General features: G+C 51.1%; 1 protein-coding gene across 2 annotated transcripts in view; it reads right to left on the bottom strand.

The window, feature by feature from the left end:
- Nucleotides 1-6256: 6256 nt before the first annotated feature.
- The window catches only part of SPEF1 (sperm flagellar and cilia associated 1), a 30805-nt gene continuing 15787 nt past the window's right edge, over nt 6257-21274 (bottom strand). For both annotated transcript variants that reach the window (XM_087962705.1, XM_087962706.1), the window contains 4 exons: nt 20219-20267; nt 11594-11660; nt 10360-10471; nt 6257-9304 (listed from right to left, as the gene is read on the bottom strand). In XM_087962705.1, the coding sequence (XP_087818831.1) occupies nt 9197-9304; nt 10360-10471; nt 11594-11660; nt 20219-20267 (336 nt within the window). In that variant the 3' untranslated portion in view covers nt 6257-9196. The remainder of the gene's footprint in view (nt 9305-10359; nt 10472-11593; nt 11661-20218; nt 20268-21274) is intronic.

Raw genomic sequence — 21274 nt, 5'->3', positions numbered from 1 at the left:
TGAACACCTGCTCAGTGTTTGAGGGTGGGCTGGAGGGAAGCTGTCTCGGGACCTTTGTATCCGTCCCTGGGTGTGCTATTGACTTCTGATTCTGATAGCTTTTCCGCTTCCTGTTATTGCAAAACATGCAAGCCGTTTGCAATCAAGGGTTTAAAATTCAAAAGTAGGGCCGTGGGGGGAATGTTATGTACAGCTGTGCTTTGTGGAAGAAGGGGAGGAGGGGGAGGTGAAGAAAAAAAGGAAGGGAAAAGGGAGGTGGAAGGTAGGAAAGGAAAGAAAAATATCAAAAGAAGGGAGGAAGAAAGGAACAAAGGAAGGAAAAAGGGAGGTGAAAGAAAGGGAGGGAGGAAAGAAGAAAAAGGAAGAGGGGAGGGAGAAAGGCGAGACAGAGGAAGGGAGAAAAGGAGAGAGAGGAAAGGAAAGGAAAAGGAATGAGGAAGGAAGGAGGGAGGAGGGAGGACAGAGGAGGGAGGATAGAAAGGGAGGGAAGGAAGGAAGAAAGAAGGAAGGAGGGAGGATAGGGAGGGAAAAGATAGGGAGGAAGGAAGGACAGGAAGGAGAAGGAAGACAAGGGAGGAAGGAAGGAAGGAAGGAAGGAGGAAGAAGGAAGGAAAGGAAGGAAGGAAGGAAGGACAGGAAAAGGAGGAGGAAGGAAGGAAGGAAGGAAGGAAGGACAGGAAAAGATAGAGGGAGGAGGAGGAGGAGGAGGAAGGAAGGAAGGACAGGAGAAAGACAGAGGGTGGGAGGATAGGAAAGAGAAGGAGGTCCCCTATTGAAAGTGAAATAATAAGGAAAATATTAGTCTGTGCAGAGATGGACAGACTAACTCTAGAAATTAAGGATAAGGGTGAGACAGAGTACAATGGAGTCTGGAGCAAAATGTATGAATCCATGGAGTCGAGGGAAAGAAGAAAGTGTTGACGCTTTATAGGAATGAAAGTTAAACTTTTGTAAGTTAAAGAAAAAGAAATATAATGGACAAATACGATCTGAATATTTAAAGGGAACTTTAAAGGGAAAAAGGAGATGAAAAAGTAGCTAGGTTGTAAATACGGATATAAATGGAAATGGAAACAAATATGTAATCAGCATTAAATTAACAACATAGGGGAAAAGGGAAAATTAACTGTTAGATCTATTTTTATGACACATAGCAGTGATCGCCAACCAGTGAGCCGGGGACCACTGGTGGTCCGCGAGAAAATTTTGGTGGTCCGCAGAGAAATGTCACCCTCAAAGCACCCCCCCCAAAGCAATTAATCCAGGCTAGGTGGGAGCACAAGGCTGCGCCAACCACATGGCCATTGGGAACCGTTCCTGCCCACTCACTCCTTGCCCGGGAAACTTGCCTGCTAAGTTGCTATTTTTCCTTCCACACCCACCCACCCCCGACCATCAGCTCTTCTGCTGTGCCAGGAAATTTAGATTAGCTAGAAAGCCTTCCTTCCTTCCTCCCTCCCTCCCTCCCTCCTATCCTCCCTCCCTCTATCTTTTCCTGTCCTTCCTTCCTTCCTTCCTTCCTTCCTTCCTTTTTCTTGCTTTCTTGCTTTCTACCTAATTTTTAGATCTTTGGCTCTGCTTTTACCTATCCTATTTCTGTGAAGTGGTTGTCTAGTTTCTTCTTAAAGGCCTCCAGCGATGGAGCAGCCACAATTTCTGGTGGCAAGCAGTTCCGCCTGTTAATTGTCCTCCCTGTTCGGAAGTTTCTCCTTTAACTCTAGGTTGCTTCTCTCTCTGATGAGTTTCCATCTGTTGCTTCTCGTCCTGCCTTCAGGCGCTTTGGAGAATAATTTGACCCCCTCTTCTTCTTTGGGGCAGCCCTCAAATACTGGAATATTGCTATCATGTCGATTCTTCTTTTCTTTAGACTGGACGTACCCCAAAACCTGCAGAGGTTCTTCGTATGTTTTAATCTCCAGACCTTTTCATCATCTCGGTTCAGAGGTCTCCAAACTTGGCAACTTTAAGACTTGTGGACTTCCAACTTCCAGAATTCTCCAGCCAGCTGGGAGTTGAAAGTCCACAAGTCTTAAAGTGGCCAAGTTTGGGGACCCCTGTCTTAGTTGATCTTCCATGATTTTTTCCCCCCCAAAGTCTCAGCATCTTTTCTGTGATTCATGGCAATGAAGCAACGGCAGAGACAGGAATCTATCTGACATCTGAGTTGTTTATCAAGGGTTTTCCCCAACTAGGGACTCCCGGCTGCGCCAGGGCAAAAGTCAGGCCCCCGCTGGGAATTTGGGGGCCTGAAATACCAGCAAAGGGTTCAAAGGCCAGGTGGCAGTGCCTGGGGGGGAGGGGGGAGCTGATTGGGCCTTCAGAGCCAAAGAGCTTTGCTTTCATTGCAAGTGGAAGAAGCAGCAGCCCGGAACAAGCCCTGTTCCTTGAACCTAGCATCCACAAAGGGCAGGGGTGGGATTCAACCGGTGTGACAACCGCGTTGAGCACGCGCACAGCATTTGCAACTCACCTTGTGCTGCGCAAATGGGCTCAGCTGCAAAACGCGGAAATAAAGCACAGAAGCAGGTGGGCCCAATAGCTGATCGTCGGAGTGAACTGGTTTGCTCACAGCTGATCTTTGGAGCTACCGGTTCTCACGAACCAGGCCGAAACCGGTAGAATCCCACCCCTCACTAAGGGGGTCGGCTTGGATTCAGAACAAGGTGCGGTTTGTTCCCTGGAAAGTTCTTTGCTCATAAAAGAAAAAAAAAAAACTAGCAGAAAGGATAACAAAATAACAGAGTGGGAAGAGACCTTGAAGGTTTTCTAGTTCAGGGGTCGCCAACCTTTTGGACCTCAGGGACCACCAAACTCATACTTTTAAATCTTGTGGACTAGAGACCCTGGGAAAATCCCCCAAAAAGTCTTCAGGAAAATCCCCCACCCCGTTTTCCTCCTGATCAATAGTTCTTTATTTGGGATCGCAGGAGACCGTCTCCAGCTCCGTTCTCAGGGGGAGAGAGAGAGAGAGAGACTTTTGGCTTCATGCAAGGAAAGCAGCAGAAGTCTTTCTTTCTCTCCCCCAAACTCCGCTAGAAATGAGTCTTTGTGAGACTTATTGTGCTGGCGCAGCCTCTTGGAGCAGGAGGCCTTGCAGGGTCCCAAAGACTCATTTCTGGCAGAATTTGGGGGAGAGAAAGAAAGACTTTTGCTGCTTTCCTTGCGTGCAGCCAAAAGCAGAAGAAGAACGAAGTGGAAAGAAGCAGCCTGGTGGCCAGGCCAGGTACATGAGGTGAGTGGGGCAAGTTCCCGCCCACCGCCCTTTCCCCCCTCCCCTCACTACCTTGTGTTGTTCGCAATGCAAGTGATGTAAGCCTTGTGTTCCCACACAACCTGGATTAATTGCTTTGGGGGTTACGTTTCTCTGCGGATCACCAAAATTTTCTCTCACACCACCAGTGGTCCCCACTGGTGGTTGGTGACCACTGTTCTAGTCAAACCCCTGGGGCCGCAGTCCGGAACTGGGCCCAGGCCCACTCTTTCTAGAGTCTCAATATCTTTTTTTTTATATTATGGTGACCAAAAATGGATGCACAATTCCAAGTGTGGTCTTACCAGGTAGTATTAACCCATGATCTTGATTCTATCCCTCTGTTAATGCAATCTAGGACCACACTGGCTTTTTTGGCTGCTGCCGAACATGGCTGGCTTCAGAGGTTGTATTCAGCTGGTTCGGGCCGGTTCTTGAGAACCGGCAGCAGAAATTTTGAGTCATTCGGAGAACCGGCCAATCCCACCTCTGACTAGCCCCACCAACCCCCATCTATTCTCTGCCTCCCATCGAGTCCCAGCTGATCGGCTGGGTCTTCTTCGCTTGCCCTGCACAGGAGAACAGAACTGGAAAGCAGGTTAGTGGGGAGGGAAGGGGGATTTTGCCGTAACCTTCCCCTGCCACGCCCACCAAGCCGTGCCCCACCAAGCCGTGCCACGCCCAAGAAGCCACACCCACAGAACTGGCTGAATCCCATCACTGGCTGGCTCATATTTAAGTGATCGTCCACTAGGACTCCAAGATCCTGCTCACAGTTACTACTACTGAGCCAAGGTACCGCCTGTATCGTACCTGTGCATTTGTTTTTTTCTTGCCTAAATGCCAGAACCTCATTTTTTTTTTTCAATCGTTGAATTTCATTTTGTTTACCGTTGAATTTCATTTTGTTTTGCCTTTTTGAAGGTCCAACTTTCACAACCGAAGGTAGCTACGGGGAAGGCAATAGAGCAGACTAACCTACGTTGGCTTGCGGGACCAATCCCCTTTGCTTTTCCTGCAGGTTTGGGGGCAAGTGGGCAGGACAGGCCTCATTGGCCCTATTTCAGGATGAGGTTTCACCACAGGAGGCTGCCCACGTCCACAGATGGGCAAGGAACTAAGCTTCCTGATGCTCCCACTTGTAATCTGATGCTTGGCAATGGGACGTGATCGGCGGGGGGGGGGGGGGGAACCACAGGGGAATTGTGGTCCCTTCCAAATAAACTCCTCTTCGCCTTAAATGCCTTCCAGATGGTTTCATGCTTGCGTGATGTCCTTTCACCGCAGGGAGACAGAGGAGTTGAAAGCGTAAACTTTCCTTCAAAAACAAAGATTATTTCTGGAAAGGGGTTGAACGTTCCCAGTCATGCGTTCCGTCTCTCCGACAAGCATAACAAAGAGCTGGAAGGGACCTTGGAGGTCTTGTAGTCTCAACCAGGAGATCCTACACCAGGGATGGCTAACCTTTTCGGTGCGCGGGGGTGAATGAAGGCATGTGCCCAAAGCACGTGTGTGCGGGCACGTAATCCCAAAATACAATGTGAGTGCTCCCCCCGTGCATGCGTTCCCCCCACCCCCCATGCGCCCTGTTTTGGCTTCCAGGTTGGTGCAGGAGGCTTTCCAGGTCCAAAACAGGGCACGGCGGGGTGCACACGTGCAGGAACTGCAATGCAAGCACCCCACACACATGCGCCCCACCCCCCCACACATGTGCACACATGTCCTCTGCATGTGCCCCGCCCTCCCCACGTGCCTGGCAGAGACACGAAAAAAAAGCTGGCAGGGGATGTATGCATATGCGCGGTGGAGCTGGGATGGGGCGACGGCTGGCATGGCTGCAGAGAGGGGTCTGCACGCCACCTGTGACACGTGTGCTATAGTTTTGCTATCACGGCCCTACACCATTCCAGGCAAATGGTTGTCCAGTCTCTTCTTAAAGACCTCCAGTGTTGAAGCACCTACAACTGTGATGGTGAACCTATGGCACACCTGCCACAGGTGGCATGCAAAGCTGGCACGTGAGCTGGCACGTGAGCTGCAGGCAAACTTACCTCACTGGGCATGTGTGTGCCTCACAACTGATTTTCGGCTGGTTTGAGGCCTTTTTCGGCCCCCCAAAGGCTTGAGGAAGGCTTCTGCAGGCTTCTGCAGGTCGAAAACTTTCATCACTTCCTGTTTTTCCGAAAATACAGGAAGTGATGAAACGGGCCTATTTTCAGCCTGCAAATCCTGCAGAAGCCTTCCTCAAGCCTTTGGGAGGCCGGAAAAGGCTTCAAACTGGCCCAAAATAAGCTGGGAGGCGGAGTGCAGGTAAGGGAGCGGCGGGGTGGGTGGGTGAGTGGGTGGGGATTACACACGCAGGCGTAGGGGGCGCGTGGGGAGGAGCGCATTGCCTTGTGGGTGCTGGCACACAAGTGCAAGCGTGCGCACAATTTTTGGCACAGGAGCCCAAAAAGGTTTGCCACCACTCACCTACAGCATCTGGTGGCAAGCTGTTCCACTGGTTAACTGTCCTCACTGTTAGAAAGTTTCTCCTTAATTCCAGGTTGCTTCTCTCCTTGATTAGTTTCCATCCATTGCTTCTTGTCCTGCCTTCTGGTGCTTTGGAGAATAGCTCGACCCCCTCCTTCCTCTTCTTTGTGGCAGCCCCCCAAGTGCTGAAATACTGCTCTCACGTCACCCTTAGTCTTTCTTTTTTTTATTAAAGTAGACATAACCCAATTCCTGCAACCATATGTTTTAGCCTCCAGCACCCTAATTCAGGGACGTTACTCAGAAAACCTGCTTTCACGCTTCGCGGGGTTCCTGCTCCATTTCCACGCTCAGCAGATGGATGCGGGATTGAAAAGGGCAAAAGGAGGGTGGGGGGGCGAGATAGGAACATTTCAAGGAATATTTTGACCCACACGGAGTGGGTGATAGCTTCACGTTGCACACTTTTGGGCGTCCTGTTGTGACCCCCCCCACAAACACACAAGAGAGAGAGAGAGAGAAGGGAGGGAGGTTTTTAAAGCCTTTAATGCTGAAAAACAGATGGAAATTACCTTTAGAGAAGGAAGCCGTGTGATCGTACAGAAAAATAGCGCTGGCCCCACGCAAAAGCAAGCTAATTGGACCCATAAGTGCATTGCCGAGAGGTTTTGCCATTGGTAAAAGCCAGCTAAAAACCGTCCTCTGCTGTCCACTCAGGGTATTACACCCTCTGGCTTTTTTTTTTGTTTGTTTTTGTTTTGTTTATCTTATTTTTGTTTTGTTTTCTGGCACGTGCCGAAGCTCGAGACAGCCTCACCCCCTGCAGAAGTCTCTCCCCCCTTCTTCCCCCGCTTAGCCAGGATAAATAAGCATTAGGAAGCATAAGCCGGTCCGTTTTTTTCCAGAGATAACCACGATTCACACAGACGGGCTGGAGATTTGTAGTGTTCGGGCTGTTCCCCGAGACTCTTTTGCAGGAAAAGAGACCCCCAGAGGTCATCCAAACCATGGCTAGACCCTTCATTACGATGGCCCAAACGGTGATAACTGAACCCTGAGAAGTGTGTGGCAACCCCCCAAAATCTACATCCACGCCAAGAGGTCCCCCTGAACTCAGTTGAAGGCACCTGGGGATACTTTATGCAGGGCCACGTGGGAGTAAAGGATGGGGCCCGTGCAGAATTAAGCCACAAGGATTCATGGGAGGCTTCCATGATGGAAGCAAAAGGTGTATAGAAGGCACTAGGTGGGGAAGAAATCCAGTATCCCAGGAGGAAATCATGGGACAATTTGAAAACAACCATCATTAGAGATCTCTATGTCCTACAAGAGACCAAAGGGACAGCTTGTTAGATCTTGGCTAATCCCGGTTTGAGGAACGATTCAGAGCTCCAATACATGTTGAACTCTTCTCCTTTCATCTTTGTGTAGACTCCCCAAAGTGAGTGACTTAATTCTCAACTCCCCCCACCCCCAGGGCTCACCCACTTCTCCAAGTAAGGTTTGAGATTGTGGAAGGAGGTTCCTAAAGGTGGACCATTCTTTCCTCTCTTCTAACGACTCCCTTCCTTCTCTTCCTGTGCAACAGAAGCGCCAGCACCAGCAACAACTGTTGTGGGAATGTTCACACCTCGTGCTGGCACCTCAGCAAGGAAAGTGCCGAGGGTTGACAGGACGACTTCCTACCGGATGTGCAAATCTCAAGTTGGATTGATGAGCTTCTCAGAGGGTGGGGTGGGGGGAGCTCTTTGGGAAACAGGAGGAGAGTAGAAAACGAGATGGCCAAGATCAAAGCAAGGCTTGTCTTCCCGGAGCTTCCATCCTAAACCGTTCCAAAGGACCAGCGGAGCCTGGGTCAAACTCTGGCGGCCTCCTCACTGCGTACAGTGTTCAAAGGCACTTTTAATGGTCCAGATGCTGGGCCCACCTTATACCCACTACCCCGCATGCGCACACACACACAGACACACACACACACAAATTCTCCTCTTAGGTTTCAAGGTGGAGATAGAAGCAACCACCTCCTATCTTGGAGATTCAGGGAAAAGGGTGAGGCAAAGAAAAGGCGAGTCCACTCTTCGGAGGTCAACTCCTAAGCAATGGTGCTCATCGAGAGTCACTGTGTGAATTTGGGGGATGTGAAAATCCCATGTGTAGGCTCACACGGGCAATCCCTCCCCATATTTCGCTCCTGAGCTCTACAGAGGGGAGTTGGAGGGGAGGGGGAACAGCGTCTTCTCTGGGACAGGCCTTGATTTCGTCTCGTGGACACACAACACACCTCGGTCTGTGTCTTCACAAGACACACACACACCCCGCCCGCAGGAAGAAGCCAGAAATTGGGAAAAGGTGGGTGGGTTCTGGTCCATTGGGTTTGTGCTAGGGAGGGTGCATGCAAGATCCAAAAAAAAAACAATTCGAGAAAGGCAGCTGAGGTCACACCAAAGCTTCGAAGCCCACTTTGATGTTGGAGGACCTCAAGAAGGTACGCCCAGGAGATGCCTCCAACAGGCATTCCCCAGCTGGAACTGAGGAAGGCGAGCCATGGGGCCGTCTCAGGTCTCTGGTGATAGGGAAGGGAGAATTGAGGGTCCAGAAATAGCCTCCTGGCTAGAAGCGACCTAGAAGGAACGGTAGGGGGACGCCAACCCACTGGAGAAGGACGTTCCTGAATCCTTGTATTAGCTGGGTGGTGCTTTTCCTAGAGAGGACGCGATTCGTCTTCCTCCACCCACCCAACCAGGGTTTTCCTTCCCTTAGACTTCAGAAGAAAGGGAGGAGGAGGAGGAGGAGGAGGAGGAGGAGGAGGAGGAGGAAGAGTTGGAGTTGCCCTTGGGTCTTTCTGAACTTGGTTGTTTTCCTGTAGATGTTTCATGACCCAACTAGCGAACAGCATCAGTACTAGAAGGAGGGAGGAGGAGGAGGAGGAGGAGGAGGAGGAGGAGGAGGAGGAGGAGGAGGAGGAGGATCCAAGCCAACTTCTGGCTTCCTAACAGAGCCAAATCCTGGCTAAGGATTCTACTGTTCCCGATGTTCTTCTTAGATGCCAGAAAGTTCATATAAACCATTATTGTGGCCTCCTTGCCCTGGTTGGCTAGAGAGAGAAGCTGGAGAATTTTTCCGGGGGTCTCCTGCCACTCCAGCAGGCAGACACGATGGTGCCTGGAGACGGGGACTGGAAGGACCTGGATTCTCCTGAGCTCTCCTGGAGAAAGGGGCCAAACAACTGGATGTCACCGGGCCTTCTTTCCTCTGGAGACGATCTCTCCTGGGCTGGGCTGGGCTGGGGCTGCTGGCCGGGCTAAAGGTTGCCCTTTGAAACCTGAAGACCTCCACGGAGAGTCTTCTTCCAACATCTCAGCCGGGCTGGAGGACTGCGAAGAAAAGCGATGGGCGCTCAAAAGAACCGGAGGGGAGCCAGCCTGGCGTGGCTGGAAATGGTCTGGAGAACCACAGCCGGGAGGGGGAGGGGCTTCACTTCCGCTTGGGGTCCGCCTGCTGCAGGCGCCGGGAGAGATCGTCAATCCGGACGTTCTTCAGGTGCAGCAGGTGTTCCAGTCGGCGGATTTTCATCTGCAGAATCTAAGAGGAGAGGTTGCAGAGGGTCTTGGCTGAGCAGGGGGTTGGACTAGAAGACCTCCAAGATCCCTTCCAACTCTTGTTATTCTATTCCATTCAATTCTGTTTTGTTTTGTTCTGTTCTACTCTATTTCTATTCTGTTATGTTCCATTTCTTTTCTATTCTATTCTATTCTATTCTATTCTGCTCCATTTCTATTCTCTGTTGTATTCTATTCTGTTCCATTTCTATTCTATTCTGTTTGGTTCTGTTCTGCTCCATTTCTATTTTGTTATCTTCCATTTCTATTTTATTCTATTCTGTTCTGCTCCATTGCTATTCTATTCTGTTCTGTTCCATTTCTGTTCTGTTCCATTTCTATTCTGTTCTATTCTGTTCCATTTCTATTATATTCTGTTCTGTTCCATTTCTATTCTGTTCTGTTCCACTTCTATTCTATTCTGTTCTGCTCTGCTCCATTTCAATTCTGCTCTGTTCCATTTCTATTCTGTTCTGTTCCATTTCTAATCTGTTCTGTCCCATTTCTATTCTGTTCTGTTCTGTTTTTTCTGTTCTATCCTATCCTATCCTATCCTATCCTATCCTATCCTATCCTATTCCATTCCATTCCATTCCATTCCATTCCATTCCATTCCATTCCAATCCAATCCAATCCAATCCAATCCAATCCAATCCAATCCAATCCATATTCTTATTTTTCTGTTCTGTTCTTTTTTTTGTTCTTATTTTTTTTCTATTTCTATTCCATTCTAATTTCCTCAGAAGCAGCGGCTCAAGGGACCAAGGCCCCCATGGCCCCTGAAAACTTGGGGGGGGGGGCTTTCCTCAGCATCCTGCCCTCAACAAGTGTGGGGAAGCCGAGAGGGTCACACGACCCACAAGATAATGGGGAGAGGGAGGTGGCTGAGCCAAGCCCCCCTCCCGGCCATCAGTGGGTGCCAGAATGGAATAGAATAGAATAACAGAGTTGGAAGGGACCTCGGAGGTCTTCTAGTCCAACCCCCTGCCTGGGCAGGAAACCCTACACCACTTCAGACAAGATGCATCCTGCCCTCACCTGGATGGTCTCCTGGGAAGCCAGCAGCGCCTGTTCCCGCTCGGCCAGGTGCAGACGCAGGTTGGCATCCGTTTGCAGAGGCACTGGGTACCCCGTCTGTCCCTTGAGGCCCCTGCAAGTGGAAAAGGGTTCTCTCATGCCCCTGTCAGAGTCTGAACCTGAGGAGGAAGATGAACGGCTGACAGGGAGTGGGAGTGTGGCTCCGTTGGCTGTGGAGGAAACTGGGGAAGGGCAAAGTCCGGCTGGGCAGAGCAGGGAAGAGGGAGAACAAAGGAGAGGGAGTTCAGAGGAAGACCCAGGCCCACCGCCTCTTCATCCTAGGGCATGCAGGGAGGAACAGAGAAGGGAGCAACGTGGGTTGCATGGCTTACGGGGGAGGAAAGGGCCCTGATTCCCTTCATTAGCCACACCTGGGAATGAGAGTTTAAAAGAGATGCATGCTGCTGAGAACAAACGTGAGTTTACCTTGGGTTGACTTTGCTTATCTGTGTTCCTGGCATCCTCCCAACTGTGTTGAATTACTGCCGTGCCTTCAAGTCTGGAATTCCTTCTCCTGCCCTGCCAAACTCATAACCTCCTCTTGCCTTGATTGGACTTATAGTTACAGTTTTTGTTGACCACGTTTTGGACTTGATTCCCTGCAGCCAAAGGCTGTTCCTGGGAGAGTTTTTCTCCAGCCCAGAAGGTAACCAGGACATTGGGGGCAAAGTTGGAGATAATAAAGGGACTCCTCCTGATTATCTGACTGAGTTGCCTTTGTGCCACACCCGTTTGGGTCATCACACGTTCGTTTAGTGACCGTTCGAAATCGCAACAGCACTGAAAGAAGCGACATGGCCGTGTTTCACACTTACGACCATTGCAGTGTCCTGGGGGTGGGGGTCATGCGATCCCCTTTTGTGACCGTCTCACAAGCAAAGTCAAGGGGGAAGCCGGATTCACTTAACCGGGGTTACTTCCTTAACAGCTGCAGTGATTCACTTAGCGATGGTGGCAAGAAAGGGCGCAAAGTGGGGCAAAACTCACTTAAGAACTGTCTCGCTTAGAAACGGAATTGGGATCGTATGTCAAGGACTACCTGTATTCCGCAGCTCTGATTTCCCTGGGCTGCAATTCAACAGGGCAGGAAAGGATAAAAGTGGCTCCTCCAATCCCCCCTCACACATACACCTCTGGATTTTTGGGTCAGAGGTTCAAAGACACCTACCTGAAGAGGGCAACCTCAGGTACTCACCTTTCCAAGCCAGGAGTGTCCTTGGTGTAACCTCCGGTGCCGTTGGGGTTGGACTTCGAAGTGTAGCCTGTGAAATGCCAGAGATTAACGGGGGGACCCCTCCCAAGAAGGTCCATTCAAACCCCCCTACCTATAAGTCAGAAATCCCTGTGGACTCCTCAGCCATTTGTCTGAAGTGGTGTAGGGTTTCCTGCCTGAGCAGGGGGTTGGACTAGAAGACCTCCAAGGTCCCTTCCAACCCTGTTATTCTCTTCTCTTCTCTTCTCTTCTCTTCTCTTCTCTTCTCTTCTCTTCTCTTCTCTTCTCTTCTCTTCTCTTCTCTCCTCCCCTCCCTTCCCTTCCATTTCATTCCTATTTTATTCTATTCTATTCTACTCTACTCTACTCTACTCCACTCCACTCCACTCCACTCCACCCCACTCCCCTCCCTTCCATTTCATTCCTATTCTATTCTATTCTATTCTATTCTATTCTATTCTATTCTATTCTATTCTATTCTATTCTATTCTACTCTACTCTACTCTACTCTACTCTACACTACACTACACTACACTACACTCTACTCTACTCTACTCTACTCTACTCCACTCCACTCCACTCCACTCCACCCCACTCCCCTCCCTTCCATTTCATTCCTATTCTATTCTATTCTATTCTATTCTATTCTATTCTATTCTATTCTATTCTATTCTATTCTATTCTATTCTATTCTATTCTATTCTATTCTTTTCTATTCTATTCTACTCTACTCTACTCTACTCTACTCTACTCTACACTCTACTCTACACTCTACTCTACTCTACTCTACTCTACTCTACTCCACTCCACTCCACTCCACTCCACTCCACTCCATTCAGAGCTCCCTGCTTCCGGACCCTCTTTAGAGCCTTTAAAGGGCCCCTGGTGATCTTTTTACTGCAGACACACATTTATTTATTTTTTAATTTATTAAATTAGATTTTTATCCTGCCTTTATTACTTTTATAAGTAAATCAAGGTGGCGAACCTACCTAATATTCCTTCCTCCTCCTGTTTTCTTCACAACAACAATCTTGTGAGGTGGGTTGGGCTGAGAGAGGGAGGGGCTGGCCCAAAGCCACCCAGCTGGTTTTCATGCCTAAGGCGGGACTAGAACTCACTGTCTCCTGGTGCTTGGCCCAAAGCCACCCAGCTGGTTTTCATGCCTAAGGCGGGACTAGAACTCACTGTCTCCTGGTGCTTGGCCCAAAGCCACCCAGCTGGTTTTCATGCCTAAGGCGGGACTAGAACTCACTGTCTCCTGGTGCTTGGCCCAAAGCCACTCAGCTGGTTTTCATGCCTAAGGCGGGACTAGAACTCACTGTCTCCTGGTGCTTGGCCCAAAGCCACCCAGCTGGTTTTCATGCCTAAGGCGGGACTAGAACTCACTGTCTCCTGGTGCTTGGCCCAAAGCCACCCAGCTGGTTTTCATGCCTAAGGCGGGACTAGAACTCACTGTCTCCTGGTGCTTGGCCCAAAGCCACTCAGCTGGTTTTCATGCCTAAGGCGGGACTAGAACTCACTGTCTCCTGGTGCTTGGCCCAAAGCCACCCAGCTGGTTTTCATGCCTAAGGCAGGACTAGAACTCACTGTCTCCTGGTGCTTGGCCCAAAGCCACCCAGCTGGTTTTCATGCCTAAGGCAGGACTAGAACTCACTGTCTCCTGGTGCTTGGCCCAAAGCCACTCAGCTGGTTTTCATGCCTAAGGCAGGACTAGAACTCACTGTCTCCTGGTGCTTGGCCCAAAGCCACCCAGCTGGTTTTCATGCCTAAGGCAGGACTAGAACTCACTGTCTCCTGGTGCTTGGCCCAAAGCCACCCAGCTGGTTTTCATGCCTAAGGCGGGACTAGAACTCACTGTCTCCTGGTGCTTGGCCCAAAGCCACCCAGCTGGTTTTCATGCCTAAGGCGGGACTAGAACTCACTGTCTCCTGGTGCTTGGCCCAAAGCCACCCAGCTGGTTTTCATGCCTAAGGCGGGACTAGAACTCACTGTCTCCTGGTGCTTGGCCCAAAGCCACCCAGCTGGTTTTCATGCCTAAGGCAGGACTAGAACTCACTGTCTCCTGGTGCTTGGCCCAAAGCCACCCAGCTGGTTTTCATGCCTAAGGCAGGACTAGAACTCACTGTCTCCTGGTGCTTGGCCCAAAGCCACCCAGCTGGTTTTCATGCCTAAGGCGGGACTAGAACTCACTGTCTCCTGGTGCTTGGCCCAAAGCCACCCAGCTGGTTTTCATGCCTAAGGCGGGACTAGAACTCACTGTCTCCTGGTGCTTGGCCCAAAGCCACTCAGCTGGTTTTCATGCCTAAGGCAGGACTAGAACTCACTGTCTCCTGGTGCTTGGCCCAAAGCCACCCAGCTGGTTTTCATGCCTAAGGCAGGACTAGAACTCACTGTCTCCTGGTGCTTGGCCCAAAGCCACTCAGCTGGTTTTCATGCCTAAGGCGGGGCTAGAACTCACTGTCTCCTGGTGCTTGGCCCAAAGCCACTCAGCTGGTTTTCATGCCTAAGGCAGGACTAGAACTCACTGTCTCCTGGTGCTTGGCCCAAAGCCACCCAGCTGGTTTTCATGCCTAAGGCGGGGCTAGAACTCACTGTCTCCTGGTGCTTGGCCCAAAGCCACTCAGCTGGTTTTCATGCCTAAGGCGGGACTAGAACTCACTGTCTCCTGGTGCTCGACCCAAAGCCACTCAGCTGGTTTTCATGCCTAAGGCGGGACTAGAACTCACTGTCTCCTGGTGCTTGGCCCAAAGCCACCCAGCTGGTTTTCATGCCTAAGGCGGGACTAGAACTCACTGTCTCCTGGTGCTTGGCCCAAAGCCACTCAGCTGGTTTTCATGCCTAAGGCAGGACTAGAACTCACTGTCTCCTGGTGCTTGGCCCAAAGCCACCCAGCTGGTTTTCATGCCTAAGGCGGGACTAGAACTCACTGTCTCCTGGTGCTTGGCCCAAAGCCACTCAGCTGGTTTTCATGCCTAAGGCAGGACTAGAACTCACTGTCTCCTGGTGCTTGGCCCAAAGCCACCCAGCTGGTTTTCATGCCTAAGGCGGGACTAGAACTCACTGTCTCCTGGTGCTTGGCCCAAAGCCACTCAGCTGGTTTTCATGCCTAAGGCGGGACTAGAACTCACTGTCTCCTGGTGCTCGACCCAAAGCCACCCAGCTGGTTTTCATGCCTAAGGTGGGACTAGAACTCACTGTCTCCTGGTGCTTGGCCCAAAGCCACCCAGCTGGTTTTCATGCCTAAGGCGGGACTAGAACTCACTGTCTCCTGGTGCTTGGCCCAAAGCCACCCAGCTGGTTTTCATGCCTAAGGCGGGACTAGAACTCACTGTCTCCTGGTGCTTGGCCCAAAGCCACTCAGCTGGTTTTCATGCCTAAGGCGGGACTAGAACTCACTGTCTCCTGGTGCTTGGCCCAAAGCCACCCAGCTGGTTTTCATGCCTAAGGCAGGACTAGAACTCACTGTCTCCTGGTGCTTGGCCCAAAGCCACCCAGCTGGTTTTCATGCCTAAGGCGGGACTAGAACTCACTGTCTCCTGGTGCTTGGCCCAAAGCCACTCAGCTGGTTTTCATGCCTAAGGCGGGACTAGAACTCACTGTCTCCTGGTGCTTGGCCCAAAGCCACCCAGCTGGTTTTCATGCCTAAGGCAGGACTAGAACTCACTGTCTCCTGGTGCTTGGCCCAAAGCCACCCAGCTGGTTTTCATGCCTAAGGCGGGACTAGAACTCACTGTCTCCTGGTGCTTGGCCCAAAGCCACCCAGCTGGTTTTCATGCCTAAGGCGGGACTAGAACTCACTGTCTCCTGGTGCTTGGCCCAAAGCCACCCAGCTGGTTTTCATGCCTAAGGCGGGACTAGAACTCACTGTCTCCTGGTGCTTGGCCCAAAGCCACCCAGCTGGTTTTCATGCCTAAGGCAGGACTAGAACTCACTGTCTCCTGGTGCTTGGCCCAAAGCCACCCAGCTGGTTTTCATGCCTAAGGCAGGACTAGAACTCACTGTCTCCTGGTGCTTGGCCCAAAGCCACCCAGCTGGTTTTCATGCCTAAGGCGGGACTAGAACTCACTGTCTCCTGGTGCTTGGCCCAAAGCCACCCAGCTGGTTTTCATGCCTAAGGCGGGACTAGAACTCACTGTCTCCTGGTGCTTGGCCCAAAGCCACTCAGCTGGTTTTCATGCCTAAGGCAGGACTAGAACTCACTGTCTCCTGGTGCTTGGCCCAAAGCCACCCAGCTGGTTTTCATGCCTAAGGCAGGACTAGAACTCACTGTCTCCTGGTGCTTGGCCCAAAGCCACTCAGCTGGTTTTCATGCCTAAGGCGGGGCTAGAACTCACTGTCTCCTGGTGCTTGGCCCAAAGCCACTCAGCTGGTTTTCATGCCTAAGGCAGGACTAGAACTCACTGTCTCCTGGTGCTTGGCCCAAAGCCACCCAGCTGGTTTTCATGCCTAAAGGCGGGCTAGAACTCACTGTCTCCTGGTGCTTGGCCCAAAGCCACTCAGCTGGTTTTCATGCCTAAGGCGGGACTAGAACTCACTGTCTCCTGGTGCTCGACCCAAAGCCACTCAGCTGGTTTTCATGCCTAAGGCGGGACTAGAACTCACTGTCTCCTGGTGCTTGGCCCAAAGCCACCCAGCTGGTTTTCATGCCTAAGGCGGGACTAGAACTCACTGTCTCCTGGTGCTTGGCCCAAAGCCACTCAGCTGGTTTTCATGCCTAAGGCAGGACTAGAACTCACTGTCTCCTGGTGCTTGGCCCAAAGCCACCCAGCTGGTTTTCATGCCTAAGGCGGGACTAGAACTCACTGTCTCCTGGTGCTTGGCCCAAAGCCACTCAGCTGGTTTTCATGCCTAAGGCAGGACTAGAACTCACTGTCTCCTGGTGCTTGGCCCAAAGCCACCCAGCTGGTTTTCATGCCTAAGGCGGGACTAGAACTCACTGTCTCCTGGTGCTTGGCCCAAAGCCACTCAGCTGGTTTTCATGCCTAAGGCGGGACTAGAACTCACTGTCTCCTGGTGCTCACCCAAAGCCACCCAGCTGGTTTTCATGCCTAAGGTGGGACTAGAACTCACTGTCTCCTGGTGCTTGGCCCAAAGCCACCCAGCTGGTTTTCATGCCTAAGGCGGGACTAGAACTCACTGTCTCCTGGTGCTCGACCCAAAGCCACTCAGCTGGTTTTCATGCCTAAGGCGGGACTAGAACTCACTGTCTCCTGGTGCTCGGCCCAAAGCCACCCAGCTGGTTTTCATGCCTAAGGCGGGACTAGAACTCACTGTCTCCTGGTGCTTGGCCCAAAGCCACCCAGCTGGTTTTCATGCCTAAGGCGGGACTAGAACTCACTGTCTCCTGGTGCTTGGCCCAAAGCCACCCAGCTGGTTTTCATGCCTAAGGCGGGACTAGAACTCACTGTCTCCTGGTGCTTGGCCCAAAGCCACCCAGCTGGTTTTCATGCCTAAGGCGGGACTAGAACTCACTGTCTCCTGGTGCTTGGCCCAAAGCCACCCAGCTGGTTTTCATGCCTAAGGCGGGACTAGAACTCACTGTCTCCTGGTGCTTGGCCCAAAGCCACCCAGCTGGTTTTCATGCCTAAGGCGGGACTAGAACTCACTGTCTCCTGGTGCTTGGCCCAAAGCCACCCAGCTGGTTTTCATGCCTAAGGCGGGACTAGAACTCACTGTCTCCTGGTGCTTGGCCCAAAGCCACCCAGCTGGTTTTCATGCCTAAGGCGGGACTAGAACTCACTGTCTCCTGGTGCTTGGCCCAAAGCCACCCAGCTGGTTTTCATGCCTAAGGCGGGACTAGAACTCACTGTCTCCTGGTGCTTGGCCCAAAGCCACCCAGCTGGTTTTCATGCCTAAGGCGGGACTAGAACTCACTGTCTCCTGGTTTCTAGCCCGACGCCTTAACCACTAGACTAACTGGCTCATTTGTTGCAACATTCCTCAAACAGACACCATCTTCGTCCATCCAGCATGGCACCTGCCATTCCCGATACAAGAGGATACGGGTGTGTAGTAGCTCAGTTGTGTTGCCATAACACACTCAGCCACCAACCCACCAACCATGGAGTGGCAAGGGCGACTCAAACGAACGACGGCGTGTGTCCTGACCCCACGTTAACCACGGTTAGCGTGTACCTTGGTTGGCTTCGGGAAGGTGCGCTTGCTTTGATCTAAGCTCAATCCGTTTCGTTTTAGGTTCTTGGCATAATGTCAGAAAAGACAGGATGGGACCTCCCTCGAGGGATGGCCCCAGTCAGAATTTCCAGGGCTTCGGTTGTTAAGTGAGCCGTGCCCCCAATTTCACGGCCATTTTTGCCCACGGTGCTCAAACAAATTCATTCCGGCCGTTAAGCGGATCATTGCAATCTGGCTCCCCGTTGAGTTTGCTTGCCAGAAGGTGGCTGGGAAGGTGGGAAATGGCAGTCATGAGACCCTGGGATGGCAACTATCCATAAATACATGCTGATTGCCACCTAACCAAATTTGGGTCACAGGACAGAGGGATGTTGCAAGAGTCCTAAAAGTCCCCTTTTTCCCCCCAGTATTGTTGCAACTGTGAACAGTTGCTAAATTTGCAAATGATACAACAGTGTTGGGACTCACCTCCAGGAGGGATGAGTCTGCCTACCGAGATGAGGTGGACCAACGGTTGCTTTTGTGGTGTGGAGACAACAACTTGGTCCTCCACACCAATAAGACCAAGGAGCTGATAGTGGACTATAGAAGGAACAGATCAGACATCCAGCCCTTGCTTATCAAGGGAGACCGAGGGGAGCAAGTGGCCAGTTTGAAGTTTCTGGATGTTACCATAAAAGAGGACCTGACTTGGGGTGCCCACATTGCAGCCCTGGTCAAAATGGCCCAGCAGAGATTAGACTACCTGAGGCTCCTCAGGAAACAACTGAATGAAAAACTGCTGGTGACCTTCTACCGCTGCACCATCGAGAGTATCTTAACTTACTGCACCTCTGTATGGTTTGCCAATTGCACAGGGGCAGATAGGACAGCGCTCCAGAGGGTGAACGTCATTGCCCAGAAGATCAATTGGTTGCCCTCTCCCCTCCTTGGAAGAGCTTTATAGCTCCTGCTGCCTTAAGAAAGTTCAAAACATTCTCAAAGATCCATCTCATTCTGGGCACCACTTTTTTTTGAACTATTACCATCTGGCAGATGGTACAGGATAATAAAAACAGCTTCTATCCCAGGGCAGTAGCTCTTTTGAATTCTGCTGTATCGCAGTGTCGGTGTGGTGTCGGGGGTTTTCGGTTTTATGTGTGGAGTGTGAAGGATGTGTGTTTGTGTTTATTTTCATGGTCATGATGTGCACTGAAGATGGTGTTTGATTTCATTGTACGAGGTGCAATGACAATAAACTAAACTACACTACACTACACTACACTACACTACACTAAACTACACTACATTACACTACACTACACCACACTAAACTGCACTGCACTACACTAAACTACACTACACTACACTACACTAAAGTACACTACACTACACTACACTACACTACACTACACTACACTACACTACACTACACTACACTACACTACACTACACTAAACTACACTACACTACACTAAAGTACACTACACTACACTACACTAAACTACACTACACTACACTACACTAAAGTACACTACACTACACTAAAGTACACTACACTACACTAAACTACACTACACTAAACTACACTACACTACACTATATACTACATTACACTACACTAAACTACACTACACTACACTGCACTAAACTAAATGAATGACTGAGAGCCAGGGACTACCTGTATTCAAGAACCAGGTTAAACCTATTATCCTAATGCCTCCATTGAAGGAGAAGAAAGCATTGCAGCTGGCGGGGGGGGGTCATCCTAGCTTTGCCCACCCTAAAACTTCACCCATGTTATGGCCTGTTGGTTGCCAGCCCTCCAGCAGCCAAATCAGAGGAGGAGGAGGAGGAGGAGGAGGAGGAGGAGGAGGAGGAGGAGGAGGAGGAGGAGGAGGAGGAGGAGGAGGAGGAGGAGGAGGAGGAGGAGGAGGAGAGTCAGGATCAGCATCAGGGCAACCTTAGAGCTCCGAGGGGGAAGAGGGAATGGAGCTGGCAGAGAGAGAGACAGAGAGACAGAGAGACAGAGAGAGAGAGACAGAGAGACAGAGACAGAGGCAGAGACGGAGACAGAGGTGGAGCCTAGGCTGTCCGTCAGCCCTCAAGTGGAGAGTCAACAGCCCCCAGGTCTGGAGGTGGCTGATGAGGAAGAGGAAGAACAGCTGGGGTCCAGTGCCTGATGCGCGGATGCACAGAAGGCAGAGGAGAGGAGAGCAGTGGAAATCTATGGGCTGGTCCTGGGAACAGAAGAGCCACTGCTGCTACCCTACCTCTGGGGATAAAAGGCAGGGGGTGGAGGTGAATAGATGCGACAGACAGCTAATTCATCTCCCTGCCGGACAGAGTTGTCAGGTTGCGGTGAGAGAAAAACTTTTGGCTGGGATTGGCGGTATTCCGAATAAAGGAATCTTTTGAGTTCACGTCAGAGGGTTTGTTGTGTTTGGGGAGCTGGGTCAGAACAGCCCACCTTTGCTCTTTGAGCCTCACCTGTTTCCATGTAGTTGTTCTCTTCCACAATGGCGCGCATGCCCAGGTCCTGTTTCAAGAGAGAGGGAGAGAGGCTTGCACATCGAATGCTACGGGTCCCCCTCCTCTTTCCCTCCCTGCTCCTTTTTCTCAACCTGCCATTCTGGAGCCAGTCTCCTTGCAGGAGCAGGGAAGTCACAGAAACAGACCGGTGCCCTGCCTGCGTGGAAAGCCTGCAAAGGCACGGAGGCCTGGAAGCGCCTGGGCTTGTGGACCAGAGTGGAGATTTCAGGACAGTGATTGCTTCCAACGGAAGGGGGTTTATTTGCCCTTCAGGCAGTCCTTGATGTATGACAATTGAGCCCAACGTTTCTGTTGTCGAGCGAGACAGTTGCTAAGCGAGACAGTTGCTAAGTGAGCTTCCTCGCCACAATTCTGAAGCAAATCACTGCCATTTGTTAAGTGAGTCAGATGTTCCATTAAATGAATCTGGCTTCGATGACTTTGCTTGTTAGAAAGTCTCCGAAGGGGAATCGCGTAACCCTGGGACACTGCAACTGTCGTAAGTACATGCCAGTTGCCAAGCGTTCTGAATTTTGATCACGTGACCACGGGGATGCTGCAATGGTCGTAAGAGAGAAAAAATGGTCATAAGTCTCTTTTCTCAGTAATGTTGTAACTTAGAATGGTCGCTAAACAAAGTACAGAAACCCGAGAGCTGCCTAGGTCTGAGGCTCTGTCATGCCCTTGTTGGAGTCTGATTCTGAGGGAGAGATTGAGCAGCTGACAGGGAGTGGGAGTGTGGCTCCGTTGGCTGTGGAAGAAACTGGGGGAAGGGCACAATCCGGCTGGGGATTCAGAGGAAGACCCAGGGCCACCCCTTCTTCATCCTAGGGCACGCAGGGAGGAATGCAGGAGGGAGCAACGTGGCTTACGGGAGAGGAAAGGGCCCTGATCCCCTTCATGGGCTGCAGCTGGGAAGGGCAAACTGTGCATGGCAAAGTTGCTGGAAACAAAGCGTGCATTATCTTTGTCGAGGCTTTTCTGGGTTTTGGCGTCCTCCCAACTGTGGATGCT

The sequence above is a fragment of the Notechis scutatus genome, chromosome 4 (genome assembly GCF_049901735.1).
Source record: "Notechis scutatus isolate UNSWTSFEM ecotype Mainland chromosome 4, rNotScu1.2, whole genome shotgun sequence".
NCBI classification, from domain to species: domain Eukaryota; kingdom Metazoa; phylum Chordata; class Lepidosauria; order Squamata; family Elapidae; genus Notechis; species Notechis scutatus.
This window is presented reverse-complemented; position numbering and strand designations above follow the sequence as displayed.